At 35.0% G+C, this 26,072-nt stretch overlaps 1 protein-coding gene across 2 annotated transcripts in view; it reads left to right on the forward strand.

Moving 5' to 3' along the window:
• Positions 1–10,847: 10,847 nt before the first annotated feature.
• LOC122404797 (alpha-tocopherol transfer protein-like) overlaps positions 10,848–26,072 on the forward strand; it is a 32,227-nt gene continuing 17,002 nt past the window's right edge. The window contains exon 1 of one of the 2 annotated variants that reach the window (XM_043409029.1): positions 10,848–11,137. Coding sequence is in view for 1 of the 2 variants with exons in the window: in XM_043409026.1 (XP_043264961.1) it covers positions 18,841–18,856 (16 nt within the window). In the remaining variant the exon portion in view is untranslated. Of the gene's footprint in view, positions 11,138–18,362; positions 18,857–26,072 lie in introns of those variants that run through there. The other variant, XM_043409026.1, reaches the window with a different exon arrangement.

Genomic DNA, 26,072 nt, shown 5'->3' on the forward strand with positions numbered 1-26,072 from the left:
CGATAACTCGGCATATTTCAAACACTTTTGCGTTGTGTAAAACATTGCCACTGGCTGAGGTTATTTTTAAATTTCAACTATTTATTTTTTGACGGTTTAATGACGACTTTTTTGACAGTCGACGAAGAAATGAACGTCAGGCGCTCGAGTCAAGATGAGTCAAGTTGAGTCAAGTTGATTTAAACTGAGTCAAGCTGAGCCAAGATGATTCAAACTGAGTCAAACTGAGTCGAATTGATTCAAACAGTATGCCGATATCTGCTTATTTTTAAATTTCCACTATTTAGAAAACAATTCAAAAATTTTTAAATAATTCGTCGTATATTGTTCGACAGTTTAATGAGGAATTTCATTGACAATTGACGAAGAACCTAACCACAGATTCGATTGGATAAAAATTGAGAAGATTTGTTTGAATCTTGCAGCCACATGGAGTCAAGTTGAGTCAAACTGGAGTCAAGTTGAGTCAAGTTGGGTCAAGCTTAGTCAAGCTTAGTCAAACTGAGTCGAATTGATTCCAACAGTATGTCAATATCTACTTATTTTTAAATTTCCTGTATTTAGAAAACAATTCAAGAATTTTTAAATAATTCGTCGTATATTGTTAGACAGTTTAATGAGGAATTTCTTTGACAATTGACGAAGAACCTAACCACAGATTCGATTGGATAAAAATTGAGAAGATTTGTTTGAATCTTGCAGCCACATGGAGTCCAGTTGAGTCAAGCTGAGTCAAGTTGAGTCAAGCTTAGTCAAACTGAGTCAAGCTGAGTCAAGTTGAGCCAAGCTGAGTCAAACTGAGTTGAATTGATTCAAACAGTATGCCGATATCTGCTTATTTTTAAATTTCCACTATTTAGAAAACAATTCAAAAATTATTAAATAAATCGTCGTATATTGTTAGACAGTTTAATGAGGAATTTCTTTGACAATTAACGAAGAACCTAACCACAGATTCGATTGGATAAAAATTGAGAAGATTTGTTTGAATCTTGCAGCCACATGGAGTCAAGTTGAGTCAAACTGGAGTCAAGTTGAGTCAAGCTGAGTCAAACTGAGCCAAACTGAGTCGAATTGATTCACACAGTATGTCGATATCTACTTATTTTTAAATTTCCACTATTTAGAAAACAATTCAAAAATTTTTAAATAAATCGTCGTATATTATTAAACAGTTTAATGAGGAATTTCTTTGACAATTAACGGAGAATCTAACCACAGATTCGATTGGATAAAAATTGAGAAGTTTTGTTTGAATCTTGCAGCCAATTCGTGATACGTTTCTGAAAAGTATCTCGCGTTCGATTTTCGTATTAATAGCCAGTTAATAACCCGTATTATTCCTTCTTCTCGCATCGATTGACGTCAGAGGAACACGTAACCGTTCGATTATACGGTGTAATCACTGTAAGTGACGTGGATGGCAATTTATTAATTGTCTCTTAAACTGTTTTCCGGAATCCTGAATACTCCGATCCGTATTATAACGCGTACAAAAAAAATATATTCGAGTCACTTTCGCGCTCTCTGACACATTTCTGCCCATCCGTGACGAGTTTTAGCTTTTTTTTTTTCTGTGTTTATTTACGGATCCGTATCTCTCGTTGCACCATCGTGCTCGTATTAGAAATCAATTACATAATACTTGCATTTGTTGCAAGCTGAGCACATTAACTCATCGCTACGCCTTTCACTGATACGCGGACAGGTGCCATTTTCGATCGAGGAATAGATTAATATCACCAACCACCCAGCAATCTCGATCCATCGATATTGATTACTAACATACTCCTTTCAAATACATTTTCTCGATTTTATTTTCACCCCTCAAGACTCTTCAATATTCTAGAAAATTTTCTAACCTAAAAAAAACCTAAAAAGTTTTCCTTCCCATGGGAAACATTCTGTTCTATTTTTATATTCGTTTTCGGAAAAATACTAGGATTAATAAAAATAATAAAGACTATATAAATATTTAGACATAATTCTACAAAATTCTCTAACCTAAAAAAATCGTTAAAAAGGATTAATAAAAATATTGAAGGATATATAAATATTTAGAAATAATTCTACAAAATTTTCTAACCTAAAAAAATCGTCTTACTTTCCATGTTCTATTTTAATATTCGTAGTCTACTTGCAGGAGATTTAAAAAATTGTTGTTACGTAAATAATCGTGGTATGGTTTTCAGAAAAATTTGATACTAGGATTAATAAAAATATTGAATAGTATATAAATATTTGGAAATAATTCTACGAATTTTTCTAACCTAAAAAAATCGTTAAAAAGGATTAATAAAAAATATTGAAGAGTATATAAATATTTAGAAATAATTCTACAAAAATTTCTAACCTAAAAAAATCGTTTTCCTTTCCATGGGAAACATTCTGCTCTATTTTCATATTCGTAGTCTACTTTCAGGAGATTTTAAAAATTGTTGTTACGTAAATAATCGTGATATGGTTTTCGAAAAAATTTGATACTAGGATTAATAAAAATATTGAAGAGAATATAAATATTTGGAAATAATTTATAGATCCATGAATATAATCCATTAGTTTTATAATGAATTTTTAAAATCCATAATTTACTTAATAAAAATATTGAAGAGTATAGAAATATTTGGAAATAATTCATAGATCCATGAATGTAATCCATTATTTTTATAATGAATTTTTAAAATCCATAATTTACTTAATAAAAATATTGAAGAGTATAGAAATATTTGGAAATAATCCATGAATATAATCCATTATTTTTATAATGAATTTTTAAAATCCAGAATTTACTTAATAAAAATATTGAATAGTATATAAATATTTAGAAATAATTCTACAAAAATTTCTACCCTAAAAAAATCGTTTTCCTTTCCATGGGAAACATTCTGTTCTATTTTCATATTCGTAGTCTACTTTCAGGAGATTTTAAAAATTGTTGTTACGTAAATAATCGTGATATGGTTTTCGAAATATTTGATACTAGGATTAATAAAAATATTGAAGAGTATAGAAATATTTGGAAATAATCCATGAATATAATCCATTATTTTTATAATGAATTTTTAAAATCCATAATTTACTTAATAAAAATATTGAAGAGTATAGAAATATTTGGAAATAATTCATAGATCCATGAATGCAATCCATTATTTTTATAATGAATTTTTAAAATCCGAAATTTACTTAATAAAAATATTGAAGAGTGTATAAATATTTGGAAATAATTCATAGATCCATGAATATAATCCATTATTTTTATAATGAATTTTAAAAATCCATAATTTACTTAATAAAAATATTGAAGAGTATAGAAATATTTGGAAATAATCCATGAATATAATCCATTATTTTTATAATGAATTTTTAAAATCCATAATTTACTTAATAAAAATATTGAAGAGTATATAAATATTTGGAAATAATTCATAGATCCATGAATATAATCCATTATTTTTATAATGAATTTTTAAAATCCGAAATTTACTTAATAAAAATATTGAAGAGTGTATAAATATTTGGAAATAATTCATAGATCCATGAATATAATGCATTATTTTTATAATGAATTTTAAAAATCCATAATTTACTTAATAAAAATATTGAAGAGTATAAAAATATTTGGAAATAATCCATGAATATAATCCATTATTTTTATAATGAATTTTTAAAATCCAGAATTTACTTAATAAAAATATTGAAGAGTATAGAAATATTTGGAAATAATTTATAGATCCATGAATATAATCCATTACTTTTATAATGAATTTTTAAAATCCACAATTTAGCGAATAAAATTATTTTTATTTCGAAATAAAATAATTCTAAGTCAATGCTCGAATAAAAATTTAATTTAAATTTAATTTTATTATTATTGTTTACCATCGCCAGTGGCGGAACGTTTGCTTTCACGAGAGCAAGTAGAAAACGAGCGCCGAGATTTCGAGACGGTATTCGATAGAAAGATAAGGCACACGGAATGGCGTGTAAACGTGCCCCGATGGAAAGGCAAAACGACCGCGTAAACGTTCGAATGATAACAGAATAAAACGATTAATCGACGTGTATGAATTTCACCGGCGTTGTCGGGTGCTCGGCCGCGCAGGAATCGTCCGTGTTCAGCCGTGCTTAGGCACTTTGTAAAGAATGGAACAAATATTGGTCGTGGATGGGAGAAAGCGCGCGATGTTCTCGTTGTTTTATAACGCGCGTTACTTCGGTGATAAATAGAAACATTAACGCGGTCGGGGAAACACGTGCACTAACTGTCAGTGGTTAATTTATTGCCCAATTATGTATTATTTATCGCCTGAGATACAGGGGCAAAAAAATAAAAACACTGTGAAGAGAGAACGTGCTATAAATGGTTTTATTTAGAATCGAATCGAAGAAATTTAACAAAATCTCGATAATGAAAGCTGGGAAATTGGGTTGTTGAGCCATTTTTGAGAGAATCATCGCTGTGAAAATATTTGTTATTTTTTTATTATGTAATGTGTGTTTTCTTTGTAATAGTTTCCATTTTTATTTCAATTAAACAGATTTTTAGCATTTGATTTCGTTTAATTTTATTTAATTTAATTTAATTTGATGTGTTTTTCATTTTCTAAATAATCTTCCAACATAGAGAACAAGGAGAATATTTTAAATAATGTTTGATAATAAAAATGTTGCGTTACGTAATCGTAAAAATTATTTCGTGTTTCGGAATGCAATTATGTTGCGTTATTTGGTTAAATAACTCCGTGTTTGAAACGATGAGATAACGAAGCAACCTTGCACGTAACCGGCCGCGTTCAGGAACTTTTCTAAACCAATTCACAAATCTCTACGCGTCAATATGAAGTGATAAATGTTTAAAGTGCTGTAGGAAATACGCATGATTCATATTTCGCGTATCCGTCGTCCGTCATGCGTATTTATAACTCTAAATACACGATGTGGTAATGATTTATATACACTGCAAATATACTGGCTGCCCGACAGGGATTACAATGCAAACTTCGCTACCGTATTCAAAATAATTTCTGATTCGAAATACTCGCTATCACGAAACGTAATAACTGGTATTTCAAACAAAAGAGCGACTTCGAACGCTTTTGCTATTTTAAATAAATCTTTATTTTGCTACTTAAGTATTGAATATCTAAAAGTTTGAAAATTTTTTAATTTTTTAATTGAATATTTAGACACTGAAATTTGATTGAAGATTGTGTCTTGTCTTGATTTTCATTTCCGAATGTTTGTTCGAGTCTATCGAGCACCGGTTTCTGTCTACGGCGTTTTAGAAAGGGAAATCACGAAATTTATCTGAACCCGGAAGTGAAGTCGAGAAACGCCACGTGTGCACAAACGAAGTCGAAGTCGTGGACATGTAGGAAGTAAGAGTTTACCTTTCTTCGACCTGCTGAGAGGTAACCGATGAATCGTTGCGACGTTACGCCTATTAATGGTTTCGATAATTGGACATCGTGACGCGAGTGTTTTCAAACTCGTTTCTCGACATACAGAATGTTCGGCCAACCCTAGGAAAAATTTTAACGGGGGATTCTAGAGGCCAAAACAAGACGAAAATCAAGAATACCAATTTGTGGATGAAGGTTTTGTTAAAAAGTTATTAACGTTTAAAGCTCCGCCAGTCTTGAATTTTTTTCTCGAAAATGCGCAGGATTTCCGGGGTATGTCTATTCACCAAAAATGATTGTAATTAACCCCTCTAGGTAACAATAATTTTTTTAGAATGATTTGAAATTTTTTAATTTCGCCGAAAAATTTTACACTTTCGTTTTATTAACACGTTCACTGTCCATGGCCCATATACGGGCCACAGCGCCATGCTTTTGGATACGCCGCTAAGAGACCGGGACAGTGAACGCGTTAACAACCTTTTAATGTACTAATAATATACAAGGTGTTTGCCTAATCCTGGGAAAAATTTTAATGGGGGATTCTAGGTGCCAAAATAAGACGAAAATCAAGAATACCAATTTGTTGATGGAGGTTTTGTTAAAAAGTTATTAACGTTTAAAGTTCCGCCCATAGTGAATTTTTTTCTCGAAAATGCGCAGGATTTCGGGGTTATGTCTATTCACCAAAAATGATTGTAATTAACCCCTCTAGGTAACAATAATTTTTTTAGAATGATATGAAATTTTTTAATTTCGCCGAAAAATTCCACAGCTTCTCGAATTTTTTTCTCGAAACTGGATAGGAATTCGAGGGTATGTCTATTCACCAAAAATGATTGTAATTAACCCCTCTAGGCAACAATAATTTTTTTAGAATGATATGAAATTTTTTAATATCGCCGAAAAATTCCACAGCTTCTCGAATTTTTTTCTCGAAACTGGGCAGGAATTCGAGGGTATGTCTATTCATCAAATATTATTGTAATTGATCCCCACAACTAAAAATAATTTTTTTAGAATGATTTATAAGTTTTTGATTTCGCCGAAAATTTTGGCACCTACTCGAATTTTTTCCTCGAAAATGCGTGGAAATTTGGGGGTATGTCTGTTCACCAAATATTATTGTAATTGACCCCTACAGTTAAAAACAATTTTTTTTATAAGGATTTTAAATTTTTTAATTTCGCCGAAAAATTTGTCCACTTGTTGAATTTTTTTCTCGAAACCGGGCAGGAATTCGAGGGTATGTCTATTCACCAAAAATGATTGTAATTGACCCTCACAACTAAAAATAATTTTTTTAAAACGATTTGAAGTTTTATAATTTCGCCGAAAAATTTGTCCACTTGTTGAATTTTTTTCTCGAAACTGGGCAGGAATTCGAAGGTATGTCTATTCACCAAAAATGATTGTAATTGACCCCCGCAACCGAAAATAATTTTTCTAGAACGATTTGAAATTTTTGAATGTAATTGTTAATAACTTTTTAGCGAAGCCTCCATCAACAAATTGGTATTCTTGATTTTCGTCTTATTTTGGCCTCTAGAATTCCATGCCTACTGGATAGTGAGAACTTCGCGATTTCGGAAAACTTCTGAAAATTCTTCGAATTTAGAAAATTAGAATTCTGTAATTCTTTGAAATACTTTCAATGGTAATCCTTTCAGTGTAAGTTTTTTATCACATTATTCTCGTTTCCTCGAGAAAGTTAATCAAACTATACATTTTATCGTTACTTGGACTAGTTTTTAGTGAGTTTTTAGCGTATCCATCGAAAGTCCTCGATTTAATGGCTATCAGCTCGTGAAGTCATAGTCAAATCGAAGAGTAAAAGTAGTCCTAAGGAATTCGATGAGAATTCCACCGAAGTTGCATGAAACACAAAGAGACAAGGAAGGGGGAAATTACGAATAGAAAACACATATCCGGTTATTAAAGAGATAACGAAACCGTAGTGCAAACTTTTTCTGTCAAACTTTCTACATACAAAATGCAACTAGTATTGTCCACAATCTAACAATTAACGTAATAACCAGAAAATTGTTCTAATATTTAGCTCCTATTAGCTTCGAGAAACTCAAATACATAAACGATTAAAAATAAAAAAATATTCGTAGAAACTTACACAACAAATAAAAAAATGTTTGCAGAGAAAAAGAGCAAAGCTAATAATAGTTGCAAACAGTTATGATAATCCTTCGAGAAATCCAAATACATAAATGATTAAAAATAAAAAATTATTCATAGAAACTTACACAACAAATAAAAAAATGTTTGCAGAGAAAAAGAGCAAAGCTAATAATAGTTGCAAACAGTTATGATAATCCTTCGAGAAATCCAAATACATAAATGATTAAAAATAAAAAATTATTCATAGAAACTTACACAACAAATAAAAAAATGTTTACAGAGAAAAAGAGCAAAGCTAATAATAGTTGCAAACAGTTATGATAATACAAGTTGCTTAATTCGACCAGAAGCAAGTCTATCAAAATGACCAAATATTCCCAGAGATTTCATTTTTATTTATTCCAGCCAAAAAATTTGAATATCGCGGCGGAATCTGACGACGAGTGAAACATTCGAAGAGGTTCCACTTTTCTGAGAACAATTCTCACACTCTTTGTTCCTCTCGTTGCGTAATTTTCCTCCTCCTTTTTTTCGTCGTTTGCGTAATCGTACTTCGCGAACGGCTCCAAGGGGAATGGAAAATTTTTGGAAAAAGCGGGGCCACTCTTTATTCACGACGAGCAAGTCTCCAGTTTCCATATCTCGAAAACTTGTACTCGTCCCGGCGATCTCACAGATAAAATACTACGGAACAACTGGAGAACAGGTCGCTTTGGAAGAATACTCGTAAAACTTTGCGAACACCGTTCCCTTTGTGAACGACGAGCCCGAATCACAACCGGAGAACAGAGGGAAACGAAAAGGACGAGCTTGGAAAGTCTCTTTCGTGCGTAGATTACAAACTTACATAATGGCTGACATAAAGTTCGCTTCGAATGCAAAGTATTCGTTCAAAGAAGGACTTTCCCATCTTTTTCACTCTCAGAACTCTTTGCAAATTTAAGATTTTGTTAACTGCGTCAGTCAAAAGTGAAATAAAAATTTTCTTGCTGATTTTAATTAGTTTAAATTTAATTAGTTAATTCCACTTTTCTGTTTCCTTTAGATTTACTATATGTTCTCTCAAATTCTGCTAGAATATTAAATTGCACGATAAATAGTGTGTATTAATAATAACTGTGTCAGTCAAAATTGAAATAAAAATTTTTTTCTTGATTTTAATTAGTTTACATTGACGTCTGTTTGATTTGAAGTCAAATATTTGGGATATTTGATAATTCCATTTTTCTGTTTCCTTTAGGTTTACTATATGTTCTCTCAAGTTCTGCTAGAATATTAAATTGCACCATAAATAACGTGTATTAATAATAATTGTGTCAGTCAAAATTGAAATAAAACCTTTTTTGTTATAATACAAATTTTAATTAGTTTACATTGACGTCTGTTTGATCTCAGGTAAAATGTTTGGAATATTACTATATTTTCTCTTAAGTTTTGCCAGAGTATACTTTAATAGTTACCATTTGCGCCGTGAGAGTCACTGGCGCTTGCTGAAGTCGATCGATTACTATTCATCGCGATTTTCCACCGTTCGATAATCGATTTCTCCGACCGTGGGTCGATCCTCGAGTCGTTATTCAAGGATTTCCCTGCAAAAACGCCCGTATCTCATGTTCCCCACATACATTATTTCTTCAGCCTCTGAAAAACTCGCCAAGATTAACAATAAGCCACAATCATGTTTGTTTTTGCCTTACAATGAGACCTGCGGTGAATATAAATGTTTTCGATGAGCTATTGTCTCGAGTTCCTTCGAACTAACCTGAAAATAGTCGACTAAAAATCATTCTAATATATCAACGCGTCTTTCCGTTCATGCTCTTTTAAAGCTTCTTAAATTAACCTAAAAATATGTTCAATTTGTTAAATATTTAATATCATTGGTTTATTCGAAGTGTCTCTTGCGACGCCATATTGAATCTCGAAACAATCATCGATGAGATACGTAGTTATTTAACACGTTGACTGCCAGTCTAAAATCCTAAAATTGTTTACGAGACCAAAACTCTGATTTTAGGCAATTGTAAACTGCACAACTTAAAAGTTGTCGTAATAGTTACTTTTCTAATCTCGTTAAAATTTACGAAGCCTATTAAAATTGATTTTCTTTAACATTTCAACTTGAGAATTCATTGTTTTAATTCCACTGTTAAAAGTTCTGTCACCCAAATATGGGTGACGTGGCAGTCAAAGTGTTAAACGATAGTGTAATATTTAAATATTATTTTAAACATATAATGGAATTTTGTGAAAAACAGTAGACCTCTTCTCAAAGCCATTGTATCGTCAAAACTTCTTTGATTTTTTATTAAAACGTTGACATTTTCAAATTGTTGTATTTTATTTTTTACAAGGTTCAATTTTACCAAGCCAGTGTGGATTCCAAACTTCGAGCTTTGACACAATTTGTTTCAAATGTCTATGAATTGTTGATGTTTAAAATTTCAAAAATTCCCTTGAACCGATAAAGGCTGTTTGTTTTCTATTAAATTACAAATTTTATTGCAGAATATCGAACAAAACGACTCATGGAACGAGTTAATCGCTCACGTATAAGAGATTGTGGCGACAGTTCCCGCGCTCGCCGCCAGAGGGACACTCAACCCATACCTTTCTCGCAAGCGCTCGACCATTCGATATTCCCAGCATCCCTCCTTTCGTTTCTCCCTCCATACAACAAATCACCATAAAAATCTAAAAGATTCGAAGCAAAACTCCCCATCTGTTAGCGAATTCATAATTAAAGCACCATTTTTTTTTATTGCAAGGTCGATCGATCATGATTTCGAACAAACTGTCCCCCTCCGATGCGTCGTTCAACAGTTGCGTATCGATCGTAGCAAAGTTAAACTTGCCCCCTCCAAAAAAAAACGACCACCAAATCCTGCGGTCGGAACCTAACCGCGCTGAAAATCCCTGGCGCGATCGATCGCGCACCCTGACCGCGTTCCGTCGCCAAGTTCACCGTCGATATATTTATAAACACCCATAACCCGATCTCGTCGCATCTCCCCCGATAAACAAACATCCCTCTTGTCTCTGGGAACGTTCCTACGTAGGAGCGAAACGATCGTAAACAGCCTCCACCGGGGGGATCGTCCCATTAATCCCCTGACCGACAGAAATCATTCGTCTGATCCCGATCGATCGTTACGCTCCGCTTATCGACGGCTCTCTGATCAACGTCGGAGAAGAGTAGGGGATCGTCGTATCGTCTCAAAAAGGTCAGAGCTCAAGCCGGCAGGGTACCCAACGCGTTTATATAAAAGCTAGTCCCACCTGGTGTTACGCATCATCCTTTTTGCAGCGCGACAATACGTTTTCACCCGACGCGAGTCTCTTTCCTATCCAGCGCGATCAGAACACGCTCGATCGCGAGTCGTCGAACGCTGCGTGGCCGTCGACACCGGAAGTACTCGAAGAAAACGGTGTACCTCGTGTCCAGCGTGGGTGAACGATCGCAAGAAAAGTCGCGAAAAGAGTCGGGAAGCCTAGGGGATTTTCGTTCCGGTGCGTTACTCGCTCCCTTTCTGTCATTGTGAGGACTTCCGGTACAGGAGAGAGGACCAATTACCTGGGAGGTGAACGAACTACCTTGCGTGGTAAGTTGGAAACGATGCAAATGGAAGATTTGGACGTCTTTGACGAGGTTTGATGAGGTTTGAAAGTGTTTAGAGGTCTCTTTTGGGGGCCAGTTCGAGGAAGATCGGGTGATTGTATTTGGATGTTTCAAGTTTGACGAGATTTGATGAGGTTCGACGAGGTTTGACAAGATTTTGAAGTGTTTGATGGTCTCCTTTGGGGTCAGTTTGAGGAAGATGGTTGCGTTTGGATGTTTCACGATTGACGAGGTTTGACGAGGTTTCACGAAGTTTGACGAGGTTTGAAAGTGTTTGGAGGTCTCTTTTGTGGGCCAGTTCAAGGAAGATCGGGTGCTTGTATTTGGATGTTTCGAGTTTGACGAGATTTGATGAGGTTCGACGAGGTTTGACAAGATTTGAAAGTGTTTGGAGGTCTCTTTTGGGTGCCAGTTCGAGGAAGATGATGGTTGCGTTTGGATGTTTCACGATTGACGAGGTTTGACGAGATATGACGAGATTTGACGAGGTCTGACGAGGCTCGAAAGTGTTTGGAAGTCTCTTTTACGGGCCAGTTCGAGGAATATCGGTGATTGTATTTGAATGTTTCCAGTTTGACGAGGTTTGACGAGGTTTGACGAGGTTTGACGAGATTTTACAAGATTTGAAAGTGTTTGGAGGTCTCTTTTAAGGGCCAGTTCGAGGAATATCGGTGATTGTATTTGAATGTTTCCAGTTTGACGAGGTTTGACGAGGTTTAACAAGATTTTAATGTGTTTGAAAGTCCTTTTACGAACCAATTTTAGTAAGATCGGTGATAACTGTGTTTGGATGTCTCACGTTTGACGAGGTTTGACGAGGTTTTGAGGTTCCTTTCCGGGGACCCGTTCAAGTTAGATCAGAGATGGTTGTGTTTGGATGTTTCGCAGTGGAATAACCCCCGAACGCGCGTGACGTACAACTTTCTTGCAGCTTTGCGAATTTTTACTTGGCTGCGTTTCTCCCTCGACACTTTAATGGCCGGCCATTTCGCTATTCCACGGTGTTCGTCGACGACGATATTTTTAAATTCAACGTCCTATAAATAGTCGAGTGTTTGCCCTGCACGGTTTCGCTATCGAGTAAACACGCGAATAGAAATTTTATTAATTTACAGAACCCCGGGTAAATTAACGCCGTGCGTTTCGATATTTTGAATTCGCCCTAATTGGAAATGTAAACGTTCGAAATTGAATATTTTCGACCGCGTTAAATTATTGTTAAATGATTTTAATCGCGTTAAATTATTGGAGCGATTCGTTGATCGGTTTTAAGTCGCTTGGTCGACTGTTTGGAGCAGTTTAATGATTCGATTTCGTAAGGAAGCTGTACCAATGAATTGTAGAATCTACTGACTTCATAGAACTGTTAGGAATATTTGTAACATATGGAGCAAAGGAAAATTTATTATTGCAGGGGAGATCCAAGATCGCAGGTACAATTAATAGATCCTAATGATGTATTATTAAACGCCTGAGAGTATATTCAGCGTGACGGCTACGCGTGATCCTCATTACATGGCATTTGAAAATGTTGAGATCGAACCTATTATTTACATGCCATGTTTTTTAAGGTCATCTTGGGGTACGTTAGTCTTGCAACGGTGTTATTAATTCTGGAAAATAGTTTAAAATCATTCGTTTAACGGGCAGTAGAGAAGGTCATTGATAAAAATTGCGAGAGTTAATGTCAACAAACTGTTTCAAACTGTTTCAAACTACTTGCAAATCGTACGGTTTCAGTTGCTCGAACTTGGTGATTATTAACCCCTTAACATATTTTTCGAATTAATGATCAGGTCTCTCTGTTGGATTTGTTTCTAAACTATATTAAAATGCGGTTTTTGTTAATTACAATGTTAATTAAACCGTTGGATTGAACAAATATCGTTTTTCAAAGCAGAAAGACTCAGGTACGAACGTTAGGGGGTTAAAATATTTTCAACGCGAAACTCGACTGGTTTTAATAGCCACAAAAAGTAAAATTTGACTTATTATTGTTTAATTATTGTTAAACTGTTAAAACGAGCTTTTGTGAATGCTATTTTTATTTAAATACAATCGATAATATCTGGACCACAATTGTTAATGATGGATAATAATTGGAGAACCTAAAAGACTTGGAAAGAACAAATAAACTCATGACTTTGAAAACACTTATGGCTGTTTAATTAATTACGGGAGTACAACCTAGCAAAAACTTTGAATTCAACTTAAATTCAATTTCCCAACGTAACAAAACCTTAAATAACGTTTCACTTTGAGATCCAATACAATAATCTTCCATCTTTGAATTTATGGATTGAGATGCACTGTTATAGATACGCAACACGTTCGTGCAGACAGAATAATAAGTTCAGGGACATGTAACGAACACATGTGCACGTAAATATTCATTGCAATAAAGTTAATAAATACATTCGATCAAAGCCTGGTATATTTACACTATAAGGAAACAGCCAATAGCTCATCGATCATAAAAACGTAAATTTAACAAAAAGTGGACGGTATTTATATTCGAAGCAATCTATTCTGTTCAATATTTATAACATTTCCTCATATATCTTTTCAACTCTCTATTTAGAAATGATCTAGAGACCCCTAATTTTCTACTCTATTTGTACCAAAGGGTAATTTCTTCTCCCTTAGACAAATAAATATAAACATTGTCTTCTCATGTATGAAATGTACAATTGTGGACAATTTTTCGGCTTCTTCTCTTCAAAGCAACTTTTGCTCTCACATGATAACTAATTTATTCTGCCATTCACAGTACGACCAACGCATACACATATACAGTCCGTCGCAAAAATAATTCTTGCGTAAAATGTTCTTCAATTTTCGAGTTTGACTATTTTTCTAAGATTTTGTTCTGTCCATGCTATAAATTTATTACAATTAGAAGAACTTTTCACAGAAATATTGTCATAAACGTTCATTTCCATAGTGATAGGCGGCCGATCATGGTATTACAAATTTAATTAATTCTTTCCGCTTCCTCCACACTTTCTACTCGTCCATCGCTTCCGGGAGATGTTGTGCTGTCACCAGAAAACATAAAATTACTCCACCCATCAAGTTTGTTTAATATGTACCATTTTAAACAGTTCTCTTCCCCATAATTTACTAGATTGCGAAAGTAAATCGGAATCTCACGATAGAAAACAGTTTTTCACCGTCTCGTAAAGACGTTCAAAAAATAGTACAATAAACAGAAGATATATGCATGCATATAATGATCATTCGATGAAGTAAAAATATCAATTACCCGAATATATTACTCCTCTGCGAACGAAAACTTAGGAAATATCGATTTATAATTATTTTGTACGTGATACACCTCCACAAAAAATTTCAAAAAATTATATATTTATAACAGTAAGAAGCTATTAAAATTGTAACAATACGAACATGGTCGCAACAAAAATTAAGGTAAAAATAAAAGCAAATGTCGGTTTTTCATTTTTCCAACATCGCTCCCACATTTCTAAAAATCTGAAAAAATTACAGATTAATGATCATAACAAGACACTAACGCTGTAAAAATATAAACGTGGTCGTTTAATAATTTCTATTAAAAAACAATATTTTTATACTTTTCGAATTTTTTGAAAATCCATTTCGCGGTGAAAAAATTCTGAAAAAATTCACAAACACGTACGCCGTAGAGCAAAATACCCCCAATTTTTTTCAAAATCTTTGATACGATACAACAAAAGATATACAGCTTAAACTGAAAATTGCGTTACGCCCTGTAACTACCCTCTCAGTAAGGGTACGGGGTTGATATTTGACACAAATGGTTTTCTTTGAATGGTCTATTAACTGATATGTTCGCTGATCAGTTTGGCTCAAGGGCACTTTTGACCATCTTATCCGGCTATACCATTTCTATGAACATACTTTTGAAGCTAGAACGAGGGGAATATTTTTGCTCCGGACTGTATATTATTTTCATTCGCCCTCGGATATACACGCCAAGTACCTACTCACCGGAGTAAATTAAACCGAATCAAGCTCGTCCACGGATTAAAATGTCACGTCCACCGAAATACCAGTTTTCTCTTTGGTCGTTACGTCAAATACGTCCTTGACGTTCTTACAACGCCAGAAAACCTTGCTCGAGGTGGCCCCAAAAAAAGAACTGGTTCCACTTTCCACCGTGGTCCACCAATTTCTAACTTCAATTTCGAAACACGCGCCACCGATCGTCCGTCTTCGAGGACTCCGTGAAAACTGTTTCGCGGAGGGGCGATAATTAAACGAGTGGCGGACCCGCTTTGGCGCCAATTCTACCGTCGGTTTTCCGTCATCGTCCAGCACTGTCGATCGATGGAAACGACCGTCGCCGCGAATAAATAACAATCGCAGTTTTTCCCCCGCGGCGTCGAGCGAACGGGGCGCGGGAACGCGTTGATTAAAAGTTCGGGAACCCCCTGAATTTCGCGTGCCCGGAACAATCGAAACGTTCTCCAGCGCGCGACGATTTTAAATTTACAATTAGCTCCAGGCGAAACGGGTTGTTTATCGCCCAGGCTGTCCTTCTAATACCAATTTATGCGTTTATTTTCATTTCATCAACAAATCTCTAGAGGGAAATTTTAATTATCGAATCTTTGATGATTATTTAAAAATATAAAAGTTAATTTTCCATGCAAAGGAATCGAAGGACTCGTTTCACGAACGCCATCGAAAGGAAGTAAATAATGAAAATTAACACCCGGTAAAAAATGTTTAAACTGTCGCGATTACCATTGCAAATGAGATTATGATATTACGGCGAAAAGTTCCGCGACGCTTTGCGATAGCCGGAGTCTCGAACTGCCTTAACTTCGCTATAGGTATGGTTAGATCGTAGCGCCACCTAGCGGAGTGCATAAGTCACCGCGTATTGGTAGAATTCTTCACTCTGTTTGGCGCGCGAATAACTGAAAACGCCGTGCCCCACTTCCCCGCTCCATTTACCGCGGAAGTAACCCGATGCGCCATATTCCAATTTCCAGACGCGAGGCATCAATTTCTTAAACCGATGATAATCCAATCGTGCGCGAATCGCCCAATGGATGAGTGCTTTCTAACCTTAAAGGGCATAGGGCATTGAAAAATCTTTCCTCGTTCGCAGATTTCTCGTAAATCTATTCCAAAACAGTCGTATTTATGTATTTATTACTAGTCGTTGATGTACAAGAGAAAATACAATCTGGACTCGTAAAATTAATTGTAAATTGCACACCTGACTTTTTAACGAGAAAATGTTAATTGCAAAAAATTCAAGCCACCTTGTAAATTCGTTAGAGCGAAGGGACGTAATTTTCAGTAAATTTAATATTTCTGAATCAACATTGTATTCGATAGAGTATACACCCTCGATATAAGCTCACTTTTAAGATCTCCATAAAAGACATATACATATAGCGTAAACAAGCACAGTTTATTTGACTCGAACGCTAGTGAAGGAGCGTAATTTTCAGTAAATTTAATATTTTTGCATCAACTGTATTCGATAGAATATACACACCTCGATATAAGCTCACTTTTAAGATTTCCATAAAAGACATATACATATAGCATAAACAAGCACAGTTTATTTGGTTCGAACACTAGTAAAGGGGTGCAATTTACAATAAATTTAATATTTCTGGGTCAACGTTGTATTCGATAGAGTATACACCCTCGATATAAGGTCACTTTTAAAATCTCCATAAAAGACATATACATATAGCGTAAACAAGCACAGTTTATTTGACTCGAACGCTAGTGAAGGACCGCAATTTTCAGTGAATTTAATATTTTTGCATCAACGTTGTATTCGATAGAGTATACACCCTCGATATAAGCTCACTTTTAAGATCTCCATAAAAGCAATACATATTGTAAACAAGCACAGTTTATTTGGCTCGAACTCTAGCAAAGGAGCGTAATTTTCAGTAAATTTAATATTTTTGCATCAACGTTGTATTCGATAGAGTATACACCCTCGATATAAGCTCACTTTTAAGATCTCCATAAAAGCAATACATAGCGTAAACAAGCACAGCTCATTTGGATCCAACGCTCGTAAGAAAAGTTTCCCTTCTTTTCGTTTCCTTGTTTAACAATTTTTAGCGATTATTTCACCGTGTCTGAATGGTATATTTTTTAGCAATTTCTAAGCGTTGTCGGGAGCCCGGCCCTTTCGTCGGTGCAGGGTAAATAGCACCGGTATCGTGACGCGTACATTTCATGGTTGGGAGAGACGGATTTCTCCGGGAACGAGAAGCATCGCTCAGGTCTAATCTTTCCATCTCCATGCAATACAGTCATTAACGGGAGTGACGGATCGGCGACCGCTGCGGGTACCCGGCACAGGCAATCCCATCCGCCACGCGAATTTTTCAAAGCGCCGAATTCCAATTTTCCCTTCCATCCGCCTCGGCGATTTGTCAAACCGCGCGCCACCGCACAGTTGCCTCGAAAATATGGTAACGAGTCATTTTTTAAAAAGTATACCCACTACGAAAAATTTACTCATACGTATATCTAACGCACGGATCATGATTTGGCATAATTTTTTTTACAATTTCTTAATTTTGGAATGTTTTGGAATTTCTCCTATGAATCCTATCGAACATGTCTGGAACGAGTTAGAAAAACGAATTAAAAAACATCATATAACAAACAAAGCAGATTTGAAGAATATTCTTTTAGAAGAATGGAACAAAATCGAGCCGGATTTTACAAAAAAGTTAGTTGATTCAATGTCCAAACAATTAAAGGAAAGAAGGTACAACTAAATATTAACATTTAATTTCAAGTCATTTTTAAATGTTTTTATTCGAGTGTGCCACCCATAAAATATTGTCATTGTTTTGTGAATCAATGTGTGTATATTATTGCTTCAATTAATCATTCAATGAATCGAGTCAACAAGTTTTTCCTTCAAATCAATTTGTTCCCTAGTTGCAAGCATCAGTACCATCACAGCCACGTCAATACTTGCGTCCAGCACTGTATACGTGTGATTTCAGTTAGAAAATGTCTTTTACCGCGTTTGTCATGCATTTACCCCACCGCCCACCGCCTGGTTCGGTCTGGAAACTCGCGTCGCGATCTCCCACTCGATCACCGAATCACGTCGTCCCCACCACGACGCGGAACGGCTCTCCCGGTTCCGTGCGTGGTGACCCCACTCCGTGCGTGTCGACCCCACTCCGTGCGTGGCATCCGTCAGCTGAGGCCTCTCTCGCGGACAAGAAACGTTTGCGGACGGGCCGTGGGTTTTCTCGCCGCGCGTCGAAAGGAGATCCCGGCGCAAACAACGGGAGCGTCTATGAAAAACCGTCCGGTATCGCTTTTTCGACCCTGAAGGCGAACCCGCCGAGCGTATAAGAGCCACGGGGCCCGTGCCCGTTCCATTTTCGTTCGTTTTACTATCGGACGCGCGTCGCGGCTTGCCTCTCGAGCACTCCCCCCCCCACCCCCTACCGATCTTCGTGCACACCTCCCCCACCCTCTTCGGTGACCAGCACGGTCATCAGTCCCAGAATCGTTCGTTTTCCGTCGTATTTTCGTCGATCGGCGACCGGTTTCGGCGATTCGTCGCTCGCTGCGCCGCGTCTTGTGCTCCGTCGGTGACTCATCCCGTGGATTTACTCGCGAGCTTGTGGATTCGAATCGGATTTCTGCGTGGAACGTACCCCGAATGCCAAAATGCAGACCATAGAACGTGAGTAGAGGAGAATCGAAATTCGTTTTCGATGTGTCGGCGAGTTTTTCGAGCTCAGATTGCTCTTAAGCTATAACGAAGTAGCCATCTAGAAAAATTTTTTAGCCAGATCTGAATTCCATTTAGGGGTAGTAACTTTTAGCTTTGGACTCTTTTTTTTATCAAGTGTTTATTTTATCGATGGTATCGTAGTGAAATAACCATTTAAAAAGGAAATTCCAGTCTGGGGGTAGTATTTTGTACATTAAGATTTTTGAGTTTTGGAGTCTTTTTTTTTATTGACTGTTTAGTTTATTAATAACACCTCGTGTGGATGTATTGTTTTTTCACTGTATTTGTAAAAATGTAATGGAAGATTCCAGAGGCCAAAATAAGACGAAAATCAAAAATACCAATTTGTTGAAAGTTTCACTCGTACTGAATTTTTTTCTCGAAAATGCGCAGGATTTCGTGGGTATGTCTATTGACCAAAAATGATTGTAAATGACCCCCGCAACTGACAATAATTTTTTCAGGACGATTTGAATTTTTTTAATTTTGTCGAAAAATTTCACACCTTCTCGAATTTTGTTCTCGAAAATGTGCAGGATTTCGTGGGTATATCTATTGACCAAAAATGATTGTAAATGACCCCTGCAACCGTCAATAATTTTTTCAAAACGATTTGAAATGTTTTAATTTTGTCGAAAAATGTCCACCTTCTCGAATTTTTTTCTCGAAAGTGAGTAGGATTTCGTGGGTATGTCTATTGACCAAAAATGATTGTAATTGACCCTCCTAGCTGAAAATAATTTTTTTAGAACGATTTGAAATTTTTCTTTTTCGCCCCCTGTCGATCTTTCTTAAAAATTCGTTTTTCATTTTTAATAATTTTGTTTGACGCTCTGTAGAAAAGTTGTCTAATACTTTTTTGTAGGCACCTATGATGTTTACTGCAGAAAAGAGTTTCATTGAAATATCATCACTATTGTAGGAGTTATGGCTGTTTGAAAATTTGACCATTTTTTGGGAGCTTCTTCTCATTTTAGGGGGTCAAGGAATAACTTTTGCTATATTATTAGAATTTCTACATATTCTACACCAAAATACGCGTTGTTTGCATTTTGAAACTTTAAAATCGACCGATCCGTTCGGAAGTTATGATGTTTTAAAGATAAGCATGAAAATTCAGGGGAATCATTTATGGTCAGACATTACATTTTTAGTAATGAATTTTTTTCTCGAAAGTGCGTAGGATTTCGAGGGTACGTCTATTCACCAAAATTGCTTGTAATTGCCATCTGTAACTAAATATAATTTTTTCAATATGATTTGAAATTTTTTAATTTTGTCGAAAAATTTCACACCTTCTCGAATTTTTTTCTCGAAAGTGCGTAGGATTTCGATGGTACGTCTATTCACCAAAAATGCTTGTAATTGACCTCTGTAACTAAATATAATTTTTTCAGTATGATTTGAAATTTTTTAATTTCGTCTAAAAATTTCAGTACCCAATCGAATTTTTTTCTCAAAACTGCGTAGGATTTCGAGGGTATGTCTATTGACCAAAAATGATTGTAATTAACCCCTCTAGGTAACAATAATTTTTTCAGAATGATATGAAATTTTTTAATTTAATTTTTTAATAACTTTTTAACGAAGCCTCAGTCAAGAAATATTCTTCATTTTCGTCTTATTTTGACCTCTAGAATCCCCCATTAAAATTTTTCCCAGAGTTGGCCAAACACCCTGTATATTGAGAACTTTTGACTTTTGACAAAATTAGAGACAAAATCAGTGATTTCAGTCATCGAGCATTCATTATATGACTGGATAATATATAATAGCCGACGTTGGCCCAAATACCAACCTTTACACTTTCATTTATTTGAATAATTCTGGCTGGCCCTCCGGCCATCGTTAACCTTCGTTGATCTTCGGCTACCTTCGTCGCCACTCGGCGCGAAGTACAAAACTCTTATTTACATTAAAGTTTCGAACCTCGAAACGATAGAAAAACCACTCTTCAAACATTTTAATTATACCACAAACGCTTAAAAATTGATCGAATAAACAAATCTATTATTAAAACGAATCGTTTATAGTCTCTGTATGCAATTACAGTTCGCGCTAGGCGATCTTAAAAGTATCCAAAGTTACGCAATTAATTTCCATTTCATTTGTTACATTTGTTGTTGTGACTCCCGCTCATATCGCCGTGACCATTCTGCATTCATGGATATTAAAACACTTCCGCGGCATTAAATTTGAATGCCGTTCAGTATGCATGCTATAAATATCGATTCATTAATCCGTTCATCGAAACACCCAGCAATCAAGGTTGAAAGTTTCTCGTATAAAATAACTCTAACCGAGGTTAAAACAATTTCGATATTTCCCCTAGAGAAACTAGCATTTCGAACTTTTCTCGATCGTTCAAACTTCGCGCCAATATTACGAACTATCTTCGATCGGAAATATTGTTATTTCCAAATATGGGAGCTGGTGATTTACATACGTCTTCGTTAAGGCAATCGTCGACGAACCTAACGAGGAGTTTAGAGATCCATAAAGTTCTAAATTATTTTATCTCCAATCGACGAAAAAACAAATTGCTGATTCCTAGTTTCCAATGTGCTAATTCCTTAACCGTTTATATTCTCGTTAGGATAATCGCGCGTAAACCTGTCGCGGAGGTCACAGTCATCGCGCGAATTATTCCAGCAAACACATCATTCTACTTTTTTTTTTCTACCGTCTCGTAATAACGCACCGTCTGTAATCGCAAATCGCGGTCTCGAGTGTCCAACGAGGGGAACGTGTCGTCGCGTTCGAACGTTCGTACACGTTTTTTTTCCCCCCCCCCACTTTTTTTTTATTCGTCCAGAAAGAAAAAGGTTAACAAGACGACGAAGTACGCGATATGCAAATCGGGTCTCCCGTGTCCGCGGACGATTTTTCTTGCCGCGTTAATCGGAAATTGAAATCTCCCATTTGAATTTAAAATTTTACATCGTGACGCATGTAGAAACGTTCCTTCAGCGCGGGGCGTCGATGATTAAAATGAAAAAAAACAACTAGATTGCTCTCTTGGAAATATTGTTTGTCGAACGATCGATTAAAAGAATAAAGTGTTACAGATTAGTCGGGAAGTGGTTTACGCGATGATCGAGCTATGGAGTTTGCGATTATTAATTATTAACAAAGTATTGCAACACCTTTCGCTGCCCACGAGGTGGAAATTATTGTAGTTTTGTTATTAGGGCACTTTAATGGGATTTTTCGAGATGTTCAGTTCACTTGTGGCAAATTTTTTTTCTTAACTATATATTTTCTTAACAATTTTTATCTCAGACATTTTTTTCAAGTCCAAACCGTGGAGATATCATACACTTGAAAATTAAAAAATACAACAATAATGTAAATAAAACAGATATTTAATTGAATTTGTTTAAATTTGCCCTACTTTTTAGCTAACGTAAATTTCAAATAAATAATGTAAATAAAACAGATATTTAATTGAATTTGTTTTAATTTGCCCTACTTTTTAGCTAACGTAAATTTCAAATAAATAATTGCAGTTAGTTAGTTAGTTTGTTAGTTAGTTAGTTAGTTAGTTAGTTAGTTTGTTAATTTGTTAGTGTCTAGTTTGTTAGTTAGTTAGTTAGTTATTTTGCAGTTAGTTAGTTAGTTAATTAGTTTGCATGTAGTTAGTTAGTTAGTTTGTTAGTGTCTAGTTTGTTAGTTAGTTAGTTATTTAGTTAGTTAGTTTGTTAATTTGTTAGTGTCTAGTTTGTTAGTTAGTTAGTTAGTTATTTTGCAGTTACTTAGTTAGTTAATTAGTTTGCATGTAGTTAGTTAGTTAGTAAGTTAGTTAATTAGTTAGTTAGTAAGTAAATTAGTTAGTTCGTTTGCAGTTAGTTAGTTAGTTAGTTAGTTAGTTAGTTTGTAGTTAGATAGTTAGTTAGTTAGTTAGTGAGTTAGTTTGCAGTTAGTTTGCTATTTTGTAAGTTAGTTAGTTACTTAGTTTGCAGTTAGTTAGTTAGTTAGTTAGTTGGAAGCTGCTGGTAACAAAATTCAAATATAATTCGGAGTGCAAAGGGTTAAAATTTTCTACTTATTTAAAATAAATTGAAAGATGTAAATTTTAATATAGAAAATTTATGGATGGAGTTGAGATTCAGTGATGTTTAGAAAAGATTGTTTCATCTTTGGTCAAAATTTTGTATTATCATATACATATATGATTAATGGTAGTTTCTATCGTGAAAACGCATTTTATGAGAAAAACGGATTTCTATCGTACGAGAGAAAAGATTCTGACATTTATTCGGAACACAATCGACGAGATGAGTTTGCCATTCGAGAACTGCGTGTCACGGAACATGTGTTTTCTCTATTAATTCATCGAGTATAAAATTCACAAAAGGAGATCTCAAATTTCCTCTTAATAATAATATTAGGGTCTCGTTTTTCGCGCCAACGACGATCTAAACATCAAAATAAAAATGACAGTAAAACGTAAATGGTAAAGTCTTAATTAATCTTTCAATTATCAGCTCCTTACAAGGTTCGAAGTCTTTAAGGGGAATGTGGTTTCGCGAGTAAGTAGAATGTAAACAATGTCAGACAATTTCTTACCAAGCTGGAGGAATTCTTTCTTCCCAGAATGAATTCCCTATGCAATTCAATCTTTTAAAAGTTAACAAATTTCACTGTGTCCATTATTATTGTTCGTTTGAGGAGCAAGGATATAAAATGGACGCTATTTCTCAGTTCAAAAGAGTCCTCAGCGTCGTTCGATACGAGCAGAAACTCCTGAATTGATTCTTTCTCCCCAGAATAAATTCCCTATGAAATTCAATTTTTTAAAAGCTAATAAATATCAGTATAGTTATTATTATTGTTTGTGTGAAGAGTAAAGGTATAAAATGGACGCTGTTTCGCGGTGTTTCTGTTCGAAAGAGTCCTCAGCATCGTTCGATACGAGTAGAGTCTTCTGAATTGATTCTTTCTCCCCAGAATGAATTCCCTATGCAATTCAATTTTTTAAAAGTTAACAAATTCCACTGTGTCCATTATTATTGTTCGTGTGAAGAGCAAGGATATAAAATGGACACTGTTCCTCACTTTAAAAGAGTCCTCAGCGTCATTTGATACGAGTAGAGTCTTCTGAATTGATTCTTTGTCCCCAGAATAAATTCCCTATGCAATTCAATTTTTTAAAAGCTAATAAATATCAGTATACTTATTATTATTGTTGGTTTGAAGAGTAAAGATATAAAATGGACGCTGTTTCGCGGTGTTTCTGTTCCAAAGAGTCCTCAGCGTCGTTCGATACAAGTAAAGACTCTTGAATTGATTTTTTCTCCCCAGAATAAATTCCCTATGCAATTCAATTTTTTAAAAGCTAATAAATATCAGTATACTTGTTATTATTGTTCGTTTGAAGAGTAAAGATATAAAATGGACGCTGTATCGCGGTGTATCTGTTCGAAAGAGTCTTCGACGCCCGAAAAGAGTTCCTTTTTGTCCTGCGTGTCACGTGTGTGAGTTTCCTGAGCGGGGGGCGGGGCCCGGGCAATTCACGACCATGGAACGGTTGGTACGCCAACAACGTGTCCACGATTACGTAGAAATGACACAATAGAACAGCCCGCACGATCGAACGTCCAAGTTTTCACGAAGTTTCGGGGCCGACGATCGCGTTTGTTCCCATTGGGCTCGTGGATGTAACTTGTTTCCGAGTGTTCGATTTCCGGTCGTGCATTGCGGAGTCGTTCCGCGTGCACCTGGTAGAATTTCTGATTTGCGACCGGCGGTCACGAGAATTCATAACAAGCATTCTACCAGCAGTTGCATCCAAGGGAATCCAAAATCGGATAAATATTTTACAAATAACAATTTCGTTGGAAACTTACACTCTCCGTTCAAATCTCTGCAAGCTTTAATAAACAATTATTTTGTTGTTGTTTGTAGACGAAATTGCTCTATGAATTTAGAAAATTAGGAAACTAAATTTTGTAGGATACTTAAATTTAGTCTTTACAAGCTCTTCCAGGATTTATAATTCGTAATAATAAACAATTATTTAAGTTGTTATTTGTGAACGAAATTGCTCTATGAATTTAGAAAATTACAAAACTAAATTTTGTAGAATACTTAAATTTAGCCTCTGCAAGCTCTCCCACGATTTATAATTCGTATTAATAAACAATTATTTAGTTGTTATTTGTGGACGAAATTGCTCTATGAATATAGAAAATTACGAAACTAAATTTTGTAGGATACCTAAACTTAGTCTCTGCAAGCTCTTCCACGATTTATAAACAATTATTTAGTTGTTATTTGTGGACAAATTTGCTCTATGAATTTAGAAAATTATGAAACTAAATTTTGTAGAATACTTAAATTTAGTCTCTGCAAGCTGTTCCAGAATTAATAATTCGTAATAATAAACAATTATTTAGTTGTTATTTGTGGACGAAATTGTTATAGGAATTTAAAAAATTACGAAACTAAATTTTGTAGAATATTTAAATTTAGTCTCTGCAAGCTCTCCCACGATTTATAATTCGTATTAATAAACAATCATTTAGTTGTTATTTGTGGACGAAATTGCTCTATGAATTTAGAAAATTACGAAACTAAATTTTTTAGAATACCTAAATTTAACGAATTAAATTGCTTTATGAATTTAGAAAATTAGAAAACTGAATTTTGCGTTGACAATCGTTTTCAGGGCGAAGGAATTATTTTCTAAAAATGTCCATCGCGTGTAATGGACTGTTTGAATTTGCCGCCATATTTGGAACGCGCTGTACACGCGAACGGATTACAGAAACCGGTCGACTTGAGAATATTCGCTCTAGTGAACTACATTGAACTCTTATTGATCCACGTTGTTTTCATTCGCCCCGATGGCATTCTGAAAATTATTATACCCCATTATACTCGTACGTTAATCTAAATCTAAGAAACAGAGATTGAAACAAAGAATTTTATTGTATACCATTTCAAGATATTGCTATAGTCAATTTATAATATCCACTTAAAAATTGAATTTACTCTATTATTAAATAGCATTTTTGAATCCTATCAAATTATTTCATAAGAATTTTATTGTATACCATTTCAAGATATTGCTATAGTCAATTTATAATATCCAATTGGCCCAAAATATGATCAGATTGGATTCTTACAAATCAAACTTATCAAAATCTGTAATTATATAAAA

The sequence above is a fragment of the Colletes gigas genome, unplaced genomic scaffold (genome assembly GCF_013123115.1).
Source record: "Colletes gigas isolate AHSC1104 unplaced genomic scaffold, ASM1312311v1 Colletes_gigas_Sc00003, whole genome shotgun sequence".
NCBI classification, from domain to species: domain Eukaryota; kingdom Metazoa; phylum Arthropoda; class Insecta; order Hymenoptera; family Colletidae; genus Colletes; species Colletes gigas.